The sequence below is a fragment of the Chelonia mydas genome, chromosome 20 (assembly GCF_015237465.2).
Source record: "Chelonia mydas isolate rCheMyd1 chromosome 20, rCheMyd1.pri.v2, whole genome shotgun sequence".
Classification (NCBI taxonomy): domain Eukaryota; kingdom Metazoa; phylum Chordata; order Testudines; family Cheloniidae; genus Chelonia; species Chelonia mydas.
Window position 1 is genome coordinate 14,371,170 of NC_051260.2, and position 15,679 is coordinate 14,386,848.

The 15,679-nt window shown below is 54.8% G+C and overlaps 1 protein-coding gene across 3 annotated transcripts in view; it reads right to left on the bottom strand.

Annotated features, from left to right (window-relative positions):
- TRIP10 (thyroid hormone receptor interactor 10) overlaps window positions 1–15,679 on the bottom strand; it is a 75,364-nt gene that overhangs the window by 27,645 nt on the left and 32,040 nt on the right. For 2 of the 3 annotated variants that reach the window (XM_037887718.2, XM_037887716.2), the window contains exons 2-3: window positions 11,388–11,503; window positions 24–80 (exon numbers count right to left, since the gene is read on the bottom strand). In XM_037887718.2, the coding sequence (XP_037743646.1) occupies window positions 24–80; window positions 11,388–11,503 (173 nt within the window). Of the gene's footprint in view, window positions 1–23; window positions 81–11,387; window positions 11,504–13,942; window positions 14,151–15,679 lie in introns of all 3 variants that reach the window. The other variant, XM_037887717.2, reaches the window with a different exon arrangement.

Sequence of the window (15,679 nt, forward strand, 5' to 3'; positions counted from 1 at the left end):
ATCAGATAGACAGAGGCACTTACTTGGATTCTGGATCTTCTCTTGTGTTCCGTTTCGGAAGATACTTTTTCACCAGATTCCTGCAAATGGGAAAGAAAAAAACCCACAGGAGAGTGGAGGTTTCCTGAGAAACAAGGGTAGGGGGTTCCCTGCATCAGGAAGATTCCAAGACAGTTACCAGCCAGAGAGAGGCCATCAGGCTAGAAGGCCCCGGATAGATAGAAACCATCGTAAGAAGTCGTCAAGGAACCCCGAGTCCCAGTTACAGCACCAGAAATCTACCAGCCCCACCCCGAGGACAACGGGAAAGCTGCAGACTTTTTGTGAGAGCGCAGCCCTGCCCCAAACTGTTCGTGAGCTAATTCAGGCCAGCAGTGTGAGGGGCAGCTGAGGCAGGGAGAGAGGTAGTGACTTGCCCAGGGTCATCGGCAAAGCTGGGAACAGAATCAGCTCTGCCGAGTCTCAATGCAGTGTCTGATTCACTGGACCCAGCTGGAACTATGTTGTAAAGTCCTTGGAATCCCTGTCCGTCGTAGTTACCTGGTACTGTAACGTCTGAGTGCCCCTCAAACTTTAATATACTTCTCCACACAGCCCATCAGGTAGGGCTGTTATCCCCACGTCACAGATGGGGAAACTGAGGCAATGAGCGAGAAAGAAAGAAAGACGGACAGACTTGATCATTTCCATATAGTGAACCAGTGGCAGAGTTGAGATGAACCCAGGAGTCCTGATTTCCAGGTCCCCTCTGCTTAACCACTGCACCTCACTCCCAGAGCTGGTCACAGAACCCAGGAGTGTAGTCTACTAGCCAGAGCAGGGCACAAGGAGCCAGGACTCCTGGGTTCTGACCCTGGCTCTTGGAGGGGAGTGGTATCTAGTGGTTTGAGCAGGTGGGACGGGGAGTCATGACTCTTGAGTCCTACTCCCAGCTCAGAAGAGAAGATTCTGTACTTCCAATTTCCCCTCTGATGTAGCACTAAACCACGATAAAAACCCAGGAGTCCTGACACCCGATCTCCCACTGCTCCAGCCATTCGACCCCACTCCCCAGAGCCAAGAAGAAAACCCAGATCTCCCCCTGGGGCAGTGGAAGAAAGAGGGCATCATGGGAACGGAAAACAAAACAAAACAAAACCCTTTTCTACACACAGCCATGACGGGAAGGTGCTTTTTGGTGGGATTTCACCCCAAGGCCCGACGCAAGCGGTCTCTGAAAAAGCTGGGCAAGAAAAGAGAAACGAAACCAAAAATCTCCTCTGCTAGGAGCTCGGAGAACCCCCCGGAGTGGAGGGACAGACAGGCAGCCTGGTGTGAAATGGGCTCGAGAGGGAAGCTCCCCGTAATGTGGTTTGCAAGAAAAAGGCAGCGTTCAGACTTCTGTGCCACATGCCTGCTCTTCTTGTCAGCTACCCCGGGGCTGAGCCAGCCTGGATGGGGCTCTTCCTTCCTCCTGCTAAATATAGGCCAGTGGCTTCTGACTGGCCTGTGGCAGAGACCTGCTTAGCAGAAAGGCTAGTCTGGCCTGGCACTTGCCCACAGCGTGAACAGCGGCTGCTGCCCCTTAAAGGGGACAGGACGAGGTGGCTGCCTTCACCACCACGTTGGCTTCCGCCCGGGGGGGGGGGGGGGGGGCCTGCTGCTGCAGAGGAATCCCCATCCCACCCCAAAGGAAAAAGGAGCTCCCAAGCCTGGAGCATGGCAGGATCCACAGCGTGGGGGGAGCCAGGATTCACAGCCACCACCACAGCCTTGGAGAAAACCAGCGCCAAGATTCACATGCAGCCGAGAGCGCGACCAGGATCCATGCCCCGGTGCCAGGATCCACACCCACAGCCTCCCTGGGCACCGGCAGGACCCATAGCGCATGGAGGCTCGGGCCGAGCCTCAAGGACCATGCATTGTTCAGCCCTGCTCCTTAGGGAGGACAGAAGAGGCATTTCCTTCCCCACCAGCCACGCTCCTATGATCTGAGAGCCAGGATGCCCAGTGCCTCTGGGATCCATCCTGGAAGGGCTTCCCCAGGCGTGCATGGAGAGAAAGCATGGCCTATTGGGTAAAACACTGAGCTGGGAGTCAGGACACCTGGGTTCTATTTCCAGCTCTGCTGTGCCCTTGGTCTGATTTCCCTGCTCTGTGCCTCAGTTTCCTTTCAACCCCTAGTCTGTTTAGACTGTGAGCTCTTCAGGGCAGGGACTCTCTGATCCGCCCCTGATCTCAGCTGGGGCCTCAGGTGCTGTCTAGGACACACCCAAACTGCACGCTCCGCTCTTGGCTGCGGATGGGTTCCTCTCCTGACACTCATTTCCACCCCACTGCTTTCTGTGGGGACAGGCTCAGCGCTAAGGGGGAGCAGCTCATAGGGGACTTCGGAAGGGGCTAGAGGTAGGGAAGAGCACAGCGTCAGCAGGAGGTGAGGGTCTGAGAAGCAGGTGGTGGGGATGAGGTTTTAAAGGAACAGGCCACCCCCTTCCCACCCACCCATTGGGCCCAAGCCTCTTGATCAATAATAAAGCACATTTCACCCACAAGCCTTCAAGCACTTCATAAAAGCATCACAACCCTCGTTTTAGAGATGGGGAAACTGAGGCACAAGAGGCAGCAGCAACTTGACCCAGGACACCCAGCTCTGGCTGCCGGCAGAAACAGAGGCCCAAGCCCCGGCACATCCATTCCCAGATACACACAGCCCACCCTGCCTGCTAGCACGGAACCAACCATTGTTTATTACAGTCACAGCTACAGGGCCCCAGCGGAGACCGGGGTCCGCCATGTGCTGGGTGCTGCCGAGACACAGGCCCTGCCCTAAAGAAATTAGAGAAGAGTGTGTCCTAGGGAAAACTGAGGCAGGGAGTGGGGACACAGAACAGGGGAGGGGCAGAGCTCAGAACAGAACCCAGGTCTCCCAGCCCAGGGCTCTACCCACTAGGCAATGCTGCCTCTGCTGGCTGGTTAGTTCAGGACAGACTTAAATGGCACGACCCCCTCTGCCTCAAACAGAGAATTTCCTAGCCCTGGCAGGAAACTCCCGGCCTCTCTTACATGATGTGGCCTTCCTAGAAACCAGAGCCACGGAGAGAGCCAGGCAGCCCACGGTTTCACTTGCAAGTTTGGGCACAGCCCCTCCCAAAAGCTGGGAGTTTCTTTCCTGGTTAGAAAGGAGATGGAGCCTATGAGATGAGAAAGGGGGGGGGGAAAAAAAACAACAACACACCCACTGGACATCCAAGCAGCACCTTGCAAACAAACCCACACCACACTGCTGAGCTGGCAAGATCTAGCTCGCTCAATTCACCAACAGACGAAGCTCGGCAGGGCTGGCCACGAGCCCCCGATACTGCCAGACGCTGCCTCTTCCGGCTTTGTCTGCCGCTCTTTAGTCATGATCTGAAGGCGGGGCTGTTGCATAGCAAAATCTTGTCCCCTCGCCCTGAGTTTCACGTTGGGTCTTTTTTTTTTTAATTCACCTACTGGTGGGGGCCGGGGGGGGGGAGGGGGGCGCTTTTTGGTTTGTTTTTTTTTTACTTCTCAGGTCAGTTTCAAGCTTTTCCCGGCAGCCACAAGGGCTAGAAATTTACATTTTAAAACCATCTTGTCAGCAGAGATGCTTGCGTAGACACCTGCGGCTAGGAGCTGAAGCGTTCGGAGACATGCTGTAAGTCGCGAGACTCGCAATACAGTGACAAGAGTTGGTTGCCCCCTACTTGAATTACGCCTTGCGTGTGTGTCCTCCCAGGCATAACGCTGCCCCCAGCTGGCAGGGTGGATCACAGTACCACCCAGCTCTGCATGTGTGTATTTACAGCCCGCTGACCGACCACATCCCCTCCTCCCACCTCATCCGCCGTGGCGCTTTTGCGCCAAGGCCAGCAATCATCATTGCCGCTTGGCCCCGTTTAGACAGGGGAGCAGCGGATATGGACAGTCGCTCCTCTGCTGCATTATTGACCGATCGGCGTCCCAACTCAACACTCACCCACAGCGACTGGGATCTGAAGTAGCCACTAACCACGGGCCACCGAAGCCGACGTAACACGACTAGATCGGTTCTGTGGCTGGATGGGTCTCGCCTGCGAAAGTTTGTTGGTAAAAGACCAAGGACTGGGCCAGGCTGGAGAAAGACGCCGAGACAGATCCCTCTAGGGCAGGGGGTGGAGGTGGACCAACAGAGGAAGGGGCAGCAAGACACTTGCTGTACAGTAACTCCTCACTTAATGCCCTCCCGCTTAACGTTGTTTCCAAGTTACGTTGCTACTCCATTAGGGAACGTGCTCCTTTAAAGTTGTGCAATGCTCCCTTATAACGTCGTTTGGCTGCCTTGTCTGTCCACTGCTTGTACGATTCTGTGGAAGAGCAGCGACTTTACAAGGGAGCATTGCACAAGTTCCTCTTCTCCGCCTCCTCCCCCTCCCTCCCAGCGCTTCCCCCGCCACCAAACAGCTGTTTCGCGGTGCTTAGGACTTTCTGGGGAGGGAGGGAGCAGGGAAGCTGCCCTCCCCCGGCAAGGCAGTGACATCCAGAACTCAGGGGCATTAGGGGCTGCAGGGCCCTGGGCTAAGGGGGTCCCGGGGCCCTGCCTGCAGCTCTAAAGCCGCTTTCGGAATGTGGCGGGCCAGAGGAGCAGGGGCAGCTGCGCAGCCAGCGGCCGGAGAGAAGCTGTGCTTTCCCCTTCAAAGCGCAGCTTCTCTCCGGCCGCCTGGCTGCATGGCTGCCCCTGCTCCTCCCGAGTCCTCCGGCCCGTGCTTGCAGGGCCGCATTCCAAAAGGGGCTTTAGAGCTGCAGGCCAGGGCCCTGCAGCCCCTGCGTTCCAGGTGGCCCTGCCTGGCCAGGGGGGCAGCTCCCAGAATCACGGCCATGGGGGCGGTGCCTCACTGCACGGAGCCATCTGCACACCCCCTGCCCCAAACAGGAGCTGCCCCAGGTAAGTGCTCTGCACCTCCTGCCTGCCCCATCCCTGAGCCCCCTCCCACACCCTAACTCCCTCCCAGACCCTGCACCCCCAGCCCCAGGAGGAAAATGGAGAGAAAAAATGAAATATGGGGGGGAGGGGCGATGAGAGAATGCTCCCCCTGCGGGGTGGGGGTGGGGGGTGGAATGAAGCTGAGCACAGGGCCCCACTAACTCTAAATCTGTCACTGGAGGGAGGGGGAGGAACGGGGAAGTGCCGCGTCCCCGCTCCTCCCCCCCCTCTCTCCCAGAAAGTCCTAAGTGCCGCCAAACAGCTGTTTGGCGGCAGGGAAGCGCTGGGAGGAAGTGGGAGGAACAAGGACGCGGCGTGCTCCGGGGAGGAGGTGGAGTGGGGGTGGGAAGAGGCGGGCCTGGAGCAGAGCAGGGACGGTAAGAGGCAGGCCTGGAGCATCCCACAGCAAAGTCAGCGCTTGTTCTTCTGGGGGAAGCTGCTGCTGCACAAGGTACTTCCCAGCGTCCTTGCCTGCCTCATTGTCTGCAGCGGGCTGTGCCTGTGTGGGATAAGCCAGGGGCGCATCCCCACCACAGTACAGTACCGTACAGTATATAATGCCAAAACAACTTCCTTGGAACCTAACCCCCCACATTTACATTAAATCTTATGGGAAAATTGGATTCATTTAACATAGTTTCACTTAAAGTTGCATTTTTCAGGAAGAGAACTACGCTGTTAAGTGAGGAGTTACTGTATCACTACTACTCCTAGATCTTCCAGAGGAGCTTTTTTGAAAGCCAGTGGGGCAATGAAACCTTTAAAGGGCCAGTGACCACTTCAAAGCACTGTTCCCTAGGCCGGGTGGAGACCCCCAAACAGCCACCTAGAGCGAGCATAGGAGGACCCAAGTATGAAAGTGACACAGAGGGAAAGTGACTTAAGGCTCCCTGGTGAAGAAAGCATGTAAATAGGGAACCGGCCAGAGAGCAGTCCTTGAGGTTTGTATAATTAGTCATCCCAGTGCACCGCAACCGTGGGGTGGGGGAGGGAGAGAAGAGGAGAGTTCGTTTTATTTTTAACACTATTTGAATTTATTGTCTGGCCAGCATCCCTGCAATAATAGGCGGTGATGTGGGGTTGGGCGGAGCAGGGGGGAGAGTGTGTCCGTGTACCACTCGCTGCTCTCTGCTAGATGGAATCAGAATGACTTGATTCTGTGTCATAGGCCCTGTACTGCTAACAGAGATTCTTCTGGGGAGGACAAAAGAGCGGGATGTGTGGGGATATTTGGGGTCGATCCCAGCTGCTCTTATCTGTCTAGCTAAGGAATTTATCTAACACCCCTGCCCCCCCCCCCACACACACAGTGATACCCTTCAGGGCAGGAACACTTTACAGGTGGGGAATGGAGGCCGGGAGAAGATAAGGGCCAGGTTTTTCAAGGTATTTAAGTACCCAGTTCCTGTTGATTTCAATAGGAATTAGGCATCCTAAATACCTTGAAAAATCTGACCCTAAGTGACTTGCCCACATCTCCCAGGGGTTTGGGGCAGAGCTGGGTATAGAACCCAGATCTCTTACATCTGAAACAGCCAGTCCCCTGCCCGCTGAACCACATGACCACCCAAGGCCCATGCTAGAGCCCTAGTCACCGCAATGTCCAGGCTTCCTCGGGATGAAATGCCCAGCAGCCGTGCTGTGTCACATAGGGGCAGTCGTGCAGCATACGTGGGAATCATGGAGCCCCTAACTCAGAAAGACTCAACTCTGCATCCTCAGAGTCCCCCCTGAACAGCACAGTGTGCAAGGGGGAGCAGCAAGTTGCTATCTTCCACCCCAGAAGCAGCCGCATTCAGCCAGCATCCATCCCTCCCCACATGCTCAAGAGAAACGTGTTACCCAGCAGCCAGGTCAAGAAAGCACCTTGCGTTTCCACGCTGCGTCAGCTCAATGGGGTGGGGAGGAAACCCCGAGCAGGGCAGAGGGACTCGGCAGACAGAGGTTAGAGGACAAGGCTGGGACCCAGGTGACCTGGATTCTGTTTGGGTTCTGCCACTCATCTGCTGGGCAAGTTGCCGCCGCCGGCATTGCAGAGGAGCGTTAGGTGCTTTCCAGCTAGGCTCCCTCCACTTTCTCACGCAGTTTTTGGTTCCCTCCCTTGGAGGTTGCTAGGATCCCTGACTGATATCGTCAGCTCCCTTGCCCCGGGATCTGAACACCCGATTCCTCTTAAATTCTAACAGGAAGGGAGTGTCTACACCCCTTCGCCAGCTTGGGAGCATTTCCCTGCCATCCTCTGAGCCGTCCAGTCCCCCTTGCCTGGGTGGGCCTGGCTTGGCCTTCTCTGCAGAGTTAACTCAAGCGTTGTCCCGAACACGGGTCCTGCCGGCGCACAAACCCCTCCCCCCTGTGCTGTGGGGCTGCTAACTGGAGCCAGTTGGCCCAAGACGGAGTGTAGGCTAAAGCCGGAGCGAGCACATCTCATCAGCTGCTAACACAGCCGCCTTGTAGTGTAGACTTGGCCGCAGGCTCGTGCCCCTTGGATGCTGCTAGCCTTCCCACCATCCCCCACACGAAAGGATAGCCAAGTTCTCCCAGGATGCACTGGGAAGGAAGTCACAGAGGGGCTCAACTTAGTGCAGTGCTAAGAATCATGGGACACGCCCCCAGAAGCCCCAGCAAGCACAAAAACTGGGGCAGTGATGAACACTGAAGAGGTCAGGTCCCTCACACAGACTGATCTGGGCGGCTTGGTAAAATCAGTGGAAGCAAACCACGTGTGTTTTAATACAGTTAAATGTAAATGTGTACATCTGGGACACCCAGAACGCACGCCATGCTTACAGGATGGGGGTCTCTAGCCTTGGAAGCAGTGACTCTGGAAAGGATCTGGAGGTCATGGTGGATAATCAGCTGAACACGAGCTCCCATTGTGAAACTGTGGCCAAAAGGGCTAATGCGATCATAGAAGATTAGGGTTGGAAGAGACCTCAGGAGGTCATCTAGTCCAACCCCCTGCTCAAGGCAGGACCAACACCAACTAAATCATCCCAGCCACGGCGCTGTCAAGCTGGGCCTTAAAAACCTCTAAGGATGGAGACTCCACCACCTCCCTAGGTAACCCAGTCCAGTGCTTCACCACCCTCCTAGTGAAATAGTGTTTTCTAATATCCAGCCTAGACCTCCCCCACTGCAACTTGAGACCACTGCTTCTTGTTCTGTCATCTGGGACCACTGAGAACAGTCAAGCTCCATCCTCTTTGGAACCCCCTTTCAGGTAGTTGAAGGCTGCTATCAAATCCTCCCTCATTCTTCTCTTCCGCAGACTAAATAACCCCCGTTCCCTCAGCCTCTCCTCATAAGTCATGTACCCCAGCCCCCTGATCATTTTTGTTGCCCTCCACTGGACTTTCTCCAATTTGTCCACATCCTTTCTGTAGTGGGGGGATCAAAACTGGATGCAATACTCCAGGTGTGGCATCACCAGTGCCGAACAGAGGGGAATAAGCACTTCCGTCAATCTGCTGGCAATGCTCTGACTAATGCAGCCCAATATGCCATTGGCCTTCTTGGAAACAAGGGCACACTGCTGACTCATATCCAGCTTCTCGTCCACTGTAATCCCCAGGTCCTTTTCTGCAGAACTGCTGCTTAGCCAGTCGGTCCCCAGCCTGCAGCGGTGCATGGGATTCTTCCGTCCTAAGTGCAGGACTCTGCACTTGCCCTTGTTGAACTTCAGATTTCTTTTGGCCCAATCCTTCAATTTATCTAGGACCCTCTGGACTCTATCCCTACCCTCCAGCATATCTACCTCTCCTGCCAGCTTAGTGTCCTCTGCGAACTTGCTGAGGGTGCAATCCATCCCATCATCCAGATCATTAGTAACGATGTTGAACAAAACCGGCCTCATGACCGACCCCTGGGGTACTCCACTTGATACCGGCTGCCAACTAGACATCAAGTCGTTGATCACCATCTGTTGAGCCCAACAACCTAGCCACCTTTCTATCCACCTTATAGTTCATTCATCCAATCCATACATTTTTATGGATTGGATACTGGCAAGAATACTGTGGGAGACCGTATCAAAAACTTTGCTAAAGTCAAGATATATCACGTCCACCGCTTTCCCCATATCCACACAGCCAGTTATCTCATCATAGAAGGCAATCATCTTGGTCAGGCATGACTTGCCCTTGATGAATCCATGTTGACGGTTCCTGATCACCTTCTTCTCCTCCAAGTGCTTCAATATGGATTCCTTGAGGACCTGCTCCATGATTTTTCCAAGAGACTGAGGTGGGGCTGACCGGTCTGTAGATCCCTGGGTTCTCCTTCTTCCCTTTTTTAAAGATGGGCACTATATTTGCCTTTTTCCAATCGTCCGGGACCTCACCCGATCACCACGAGTTTTCAAAGATAATGGCCAACGGCTCTGCAATCACATCAGCCAATTCCCTCAGCACCCTTGGATGCATTAGATCTGGACCCAGGGACTCGTGTATGTCCAGCTTTTCTAAATAGTCCTTAAGCTGTTCTTTCACCACTGAGGGCTGCTCACCTCCTCCCCATGCTGTGTTGCCCAGTGCAGCAGTGGGATGTGTAAACAGGGGAATCTCGAGTAGGGGCAGAGAGGTTATTGTCCCTCTATCTGGCACTGGTGCGACCGCTGCTGGAATCCTGCATCCAGTTCTGGTGCCCACAATTCAAAGAGGATGGGGAGAGGTCAAAGAAGAGCCATGAGAATGAGGAAAGGGTTAGAAAACCTGCCTGATAGCGAGAGACTCCAGGAACGCCAACTTCTTTGCATATCAAAGAGACGGTTAAGGGGTGACTTGATCACTGTCTATACGTACCTACCTGGGGGACAAATCTTTTATAAGGGGCTCTTCAATCTAGCAGCAAAAGGTCTAACACGGTCCGATGACTGGGAGCTGAAGCTAGACCAATTCCGACTGGAAATAAGGCATACATTTTTTAACAGGGAGAATCACTGAGCACTGGAGCAACCTGCCAAGGGCCACGGTGGATTCTCCATCACGGAGGTTTTAAATTAAGGTTGGATCTTTTTCTAAAAGCTCTGCTCTAGGAATTATTTGGGGTCAGTTATCCAGGTCAGACCAGATGATCACAATGGTCCCGACTGGCCTGGGAATCTGTAAATGTGGGCAGGAGGTGGGGGGCAGCCTACCCTGCCACTGCCCCATGCCATGCGCCAGTTTCTCCTGATGCCCATCACCAGGGATCTGGGAGGCAGCAAGCATATCTGTTCTGGAGCTAGGCAGAAGACGGTCTCCAGGGCAATCCTGAGCGGATTCACCAACAACTCCCCACAACCAAGGGCCAGGGCACAAAGTGAGGAGTCACTGGTAAAATCCAGCCAGCAACCTGGGAAGGAGTCAAACAAACTTGGACAGCAGCTCCCAGATCTCACCCTCCCCCCCGGCCCCCGGTTCGTCTGTATTCCAGGCTGGAAGCGCCAAGGGGCTGGCTGCCCTGCTGGCAGAGCAGCAGCTTTTGCGGGGGGGGAGGGGGGGGGGAGAAAGAGGTGGAAAATTAACTAGGAAACATTGAGTTGCACCTAGTTAACCCTTTGCTCCCTGCTAGGCCAGGCCAAGCAGGGATCTTGGAGCACAATGCAGATAAAATGGCAGACATGACACATGGGGGGGGGGGGGGGGGGGGAGAGGGGAGACGCGATGCATGCAGCATTATGTGCCTCCTCCCCCCATTTGCTCTTTGGCTTGTACTGAGTATGCTCAGTAACACTGCTGAAGCCAGGAGCCCTCACTCTGCTGCCGCCCCCCTCGCCCCCACTGACTATCGGCAGGTATGAGTGGTCTCTGCCAGAAGGCATGGACAGGTCAGGGGTGGGGGAGAGACAAGGGAAGGACAGAGCTGTGAGTGGGGCCTGGGATCCAGCCATCCTGCCAGCCAGTTCCCTGCACGACTTTGGGCAAATCCCTTCTACTGCCTTTGCCTCAATTTCCATTTCACAGATGGGGAAATGGAGGCACAGAGGGTCTATCTACACTGCAACGAACCCCCACCGTGGCAGGCCCGGGCCGTGGGACTATAAGATCGCAGTACAGACGTTTAGGCTCAGGCTCTGGTACCCACGTTACACAGCTCAGGCTCCAGCCGGAGCATCAACACTGAAAATGTTTAGCCCCGCATCTCGAGTCAGCTGACACAGGCCAACCCCGTGGGCGTTTTACTGCAGTGTAAACATACCCAGAGAGAGGAGACTGTTTGCTCCAAAGGTACCAAAGGAGGAGCTGAAGAGAAAGAACCCAGGAGTCCTGGAACCTGGCTCCATCCTCTAACCACTAGACCCCATTCCCCTCCAAATGCAGGGAATGCGACGCAGGAATCCTGCCCTGCCCTAGTTCTGGGAGGGAATGTGACTAGAACCCATGTGCCCTGACCACTAGGCCCTTGTGCCTTAAGCAGCAGTTCTGGCCTTTGTCCCCTGCCCTCCTACCTGAGCTGCTTGGCGTAGGCCTGCTCGATCTCCGTCCGCTCCTTCACGAACTTCACGTACTTCTCCATCAGATCCAGCCCCCACTGGGTGTGACGCTCTATGTCGTCAAACTGGTCCTGGGGGGGAAGAGAGGTGGGAGGTGTCACCGCACAGCTGGAAACAATACAGCGTCCTTCCTACGCCCAACCGCCCACTCTGATGCCCCCCCCCGAACGCTGGGCTCAAACCGCAGCGTTCCCCACCCTGCCCCTCGCAGAACCCCGGGTTCAATTCCCAGCTGTGCCAACTCGCACCCTTGGCAACCCACCCCTCTTCCGCCCGAAACACGGGGCTCAATCTCCTGTGGTCACACAAACACCCCCCCCAGCTCATGCCCACTAATCTCAGACCACCCCCCACCTCCTCAGTACAGTCCCTCACCCCTTGTGGCCTCTCTTGATCCTGCAAGCAAGCCACCTACAGACTGGGCCCCAGGAAAACACAATGGTAGGAGTCCCTAGTGCTCCCCCCATACACCCCCCCCATTCCCACCCCTCTCCACATCCCTGTCCCCAATTCCAGGCCACACACCTTCTCCCCCAGATCACCAGCCCTGACCCCCAACCTCCCCTCCTCCCAGCTCCCCACTGATCCCAGCTCCCCTGCATTCCCACACCTTCCCCTCCAGACCCTCATCATCCCTAATCCCCAAGGCCTCCCTTAAGATCCCCAGTCCTAATTCCTGCCCTCCCAGAGGCTGGGAAAGGAGCCCAAGTGCAGCAGCTCGCCTTCTGCAGGCAGTGGAGGAAACGTCTGCGTTCCCGTGGGCCCCCCCACGGGCTCGCCTCGCTGGCTGGCAGCCAGGCCCATTTAGAGCTTGGAGGAGAAAGACGCCAGGGCGGGGGGTGTGTTTATAAACCCAGCCACACAATGCGGCCTTGTTTACAAGAGCAGCTTTTGCCAGGGCTCAGGCAGGTTTCACATGGAGACCAGATTCCCCTGCCCAACGGCTCTTCTGGGCAAGGGGGAAATCCCTGGCACCAGACCCGTGCCCTTCCCACCCCGATGCCAGAGCCACCCACCAACCCAGCTGCAGCCCAGTCAAAATGCATCCTTACCCCCGCCTGGCCTCCAGCCCCTGTCACAGTGCCAGTCGTCCACCCCCAGCCCCCTCTGTCCCTTCTCCATGCCACCTTGGCACCATGGGTGCAACCCTCCCCCGCTGCAGGTGGGCAGCGCCTCTCAGGCATCGTCTGCAATGGGATTTTAGCCACTGGTGCCCCTGTGCAAACGGGTACACCCCCTCCCCCCCACCCCACCCTGGGGCAAAAAGGCTGCACTGTCACTAACAGGGGTTTCGGCCTCAGCTGAAACATCCGAGTTATATTAGTCGTAAGGCATTAAAGTCAACTCAACCCAGACACCCAGTAGTATGAACAGGATAAAACCCTCATGCTCCAGAGCCAGATGTCAGGAGGAAAACATTCCCATGGGGGAAAAACCTGCCTCTAACGGCCACCCACAGAGTTTCTTGCACCATCCTCCGAAGCATTGGATGCTGGCCCCCGTCAGAGATGGGATGCCGGACTAGACGGGCTCCCTGCTCTGATCCGGTGTGGCAAATTCATACGAAGACACATTCCCTGGCCTACGCCCCTTCATTTCTCTCTCCAGTGCTCTGTGTATTATGGCAGTGCCTCGAGGCTCAAACCATGCCCCATTGAGCCAGGTGCTGCAGACACATAGTCCCTGCCCTGAAGGCACAGGCAGAACAAGAACTGCCGGGGTTGTGCATTAACTATTATAAAAAAAGGGATATAAAACCTCAGGCTTAAAGCAATCTCTGTTAGTAATTGGCACAAGACTTCACAGGAGCCTGAATTAGGAGACCCATGGGTGTCAGCTAACATTAGACACACTATCTAGATTCACACGCTGAAAGGCCAGAAGGAACCACCATGATCTACTGAGCCTAACCTTCTGCGTAACACAGGCCAGGACGAAATAGACCCAGAAAGGGTGGAAGAGGAACACAGCATCTGGGGCACAATTTTCAGAAACCATTAGTGGTTTGGGTCCCAGCTAGGGCCCACCTTAACGCTGTGTTGGCTCAGTTCTCGGGACCCCGATCCTCAGAGGGCAGGTGCTCAGAATTGTGACCCACGTCTCTTTAAGGAGCCTCAGATCATGCACTTGGTGGCTTCTCCAAACACTTGAAGCTGTTTAGAAAGAGAAACCCGGGCTTGATCTAAAGGTACACTCTCTAGCTCAACCACCAGACGTGGGCTGGAGGCAGGATTCTCTGGGTTATAAAACAGGTCAGGTTCATCCAGCGTTTCTCAGCCCTTTCAGCTTGGCAGCTCCTTATTCAACATCAAACATTCACGGCAAAGGTCCCTGCTGGGTCCTGGGCATAAAGCCAGCCTTGGAGACGCAGCTCACAACACACTGCTTTTGGGCTGCCAAAGCCACCCCACAAGGCTGGGGGCCTTGCTCCCCCACAGGAGCCAGCACTGGGACCCCAACAAGTTACCGTCAGCCCCCCTCCCCCCATCCATGGGGAAGAGCACACTTACCCTGCTGTCCCAGCACTCAGCAGGGCATCTCTCCCCTGCTCCCGTCCTTATACAAATAAAGAGACCAGACCGGGACTCAGGAGATCTTAGCTCACTTCCCAGTTCTGTGTCTCACTCCACATGACATCAAGAACCTCTTTGTCTATTTCGTTATTACCATAGCGTCTCAAAGCTCCAGTCACGAACCAGGACCCCACTGCGCCAGGCGCTGCACAAACAGAATAAAAAAAGATGACCCCTGCCCCAAGGATCTTACAATCCAAATAGAAAAGAAAAAGATGACAGCTGGATATGGACAGACATACTTATCCCCCCATAGCACAAGGAAACGGACTATATTGGTCAGCCTGTCTCCCTCTCTCTGTGTGTCTGTGCAGTGCCCAGCTGTCTTGGTGCAACTCTAACAAACACTGAAAGATTTTGTTCAAAATATTAGATGCGAGATTCCAAGCGAAAATAAAGGTGGAGGGGAGAGGTTTAAAACATGGCCTGTTAGTGAGGAGAGCTCAGCAAACAGGTAGGAGCAGGGAGAAAGGAAAAGTCATGACATGGACTAGAAATAATGTGAAACGGACCCATTTTAGGCCCAGATCTCTCTCAAGAAGATTTGCTCTGCTGCAACTAGATCGATAGGGGCTACGGGAGTGCAAAGCAAGAGGGTATTTAGAGAAAGAACTACGCCACTTTTTAAACCCACATCCTACATTTGGCTGCTGTCTCTGGCAGACTAAATCCAATCCACCTTGCATGAAGGAGAAAGATCAGTACTGAGGGATATCTGAAATACTTTGCAAGGCACCTAACGAGCTCCTTCCATCAAAGGCTCTCTAAGCCCCTTGGAAACTTTGCAGTAACCCTCCCAGCAACTTGCTAAGTAGGGAGCTATCCATGTGTAAGACTAGGGGGGTGGGAGGGAATGACCCACAAGGAGGAAGTGAACTTGCCTTAGGGGAAGTTCTGTTGCCTCTTATACAAGAGGTCAGACTAGATGATCACAAGGGAATGTTGGAGTCTATGAATCCACAGTTAGTGCGGGCCCACAGGGCAGAAGTGGCGGAGCTGGGGGGTGGGAGGCGGAAAGAACCCAGGAGTCCTGCACTTCCACCCCACAATCATCCTTCTCCCCGTCCCCAAGTAAATGAGGATTAACGAGAGACAGGCTGAGATTTCAGGCCTGCACTCTTTGAAGCTTAACTAATGGGACCATTCTCCCTAGCGGAGTTGTCAGAGAGGAAGGCTGGCACCGTGGTTAGGGTACTCGTCTAGATCTTGGGAGATCCAGGTGTAAGGCCCTGCTCTTCCACAGAGACCTCAGGAGAGTCACTTAGCTTCTCTGTGCCTCAGGTCCCTAAAAAGGAGATAGCCCCGTGAGGCAGCACATCACTAACGGGAGGGTGAACAGACATTATGAAGTGCTCAGCTACTAGTGACGATGGGGGCCAGAGACGTGCAATAAACGGTTCCGTTTGCGGAGTCCCGACAGGATGCGACTAGAACAGTCAATTCCCAGAGTCAGGGCACGTCTTCACTAGACAACAAGGCGGCCCCAGAACACGACCTCGGAGTCACCTTAACGAGCACAATGTCAAACTACTACTTTGCAGATCGTGTAGACGGGGGAGCGAGCCGGGTTTAACATCCCGTCAGCTGGTCAGGATGGACTAAGAGCTCACCCCAGCCAGCTGACGCAACGTTAAACCCAGCTTGCACCCGTCCACACAGGAGCGTTTTAATGTC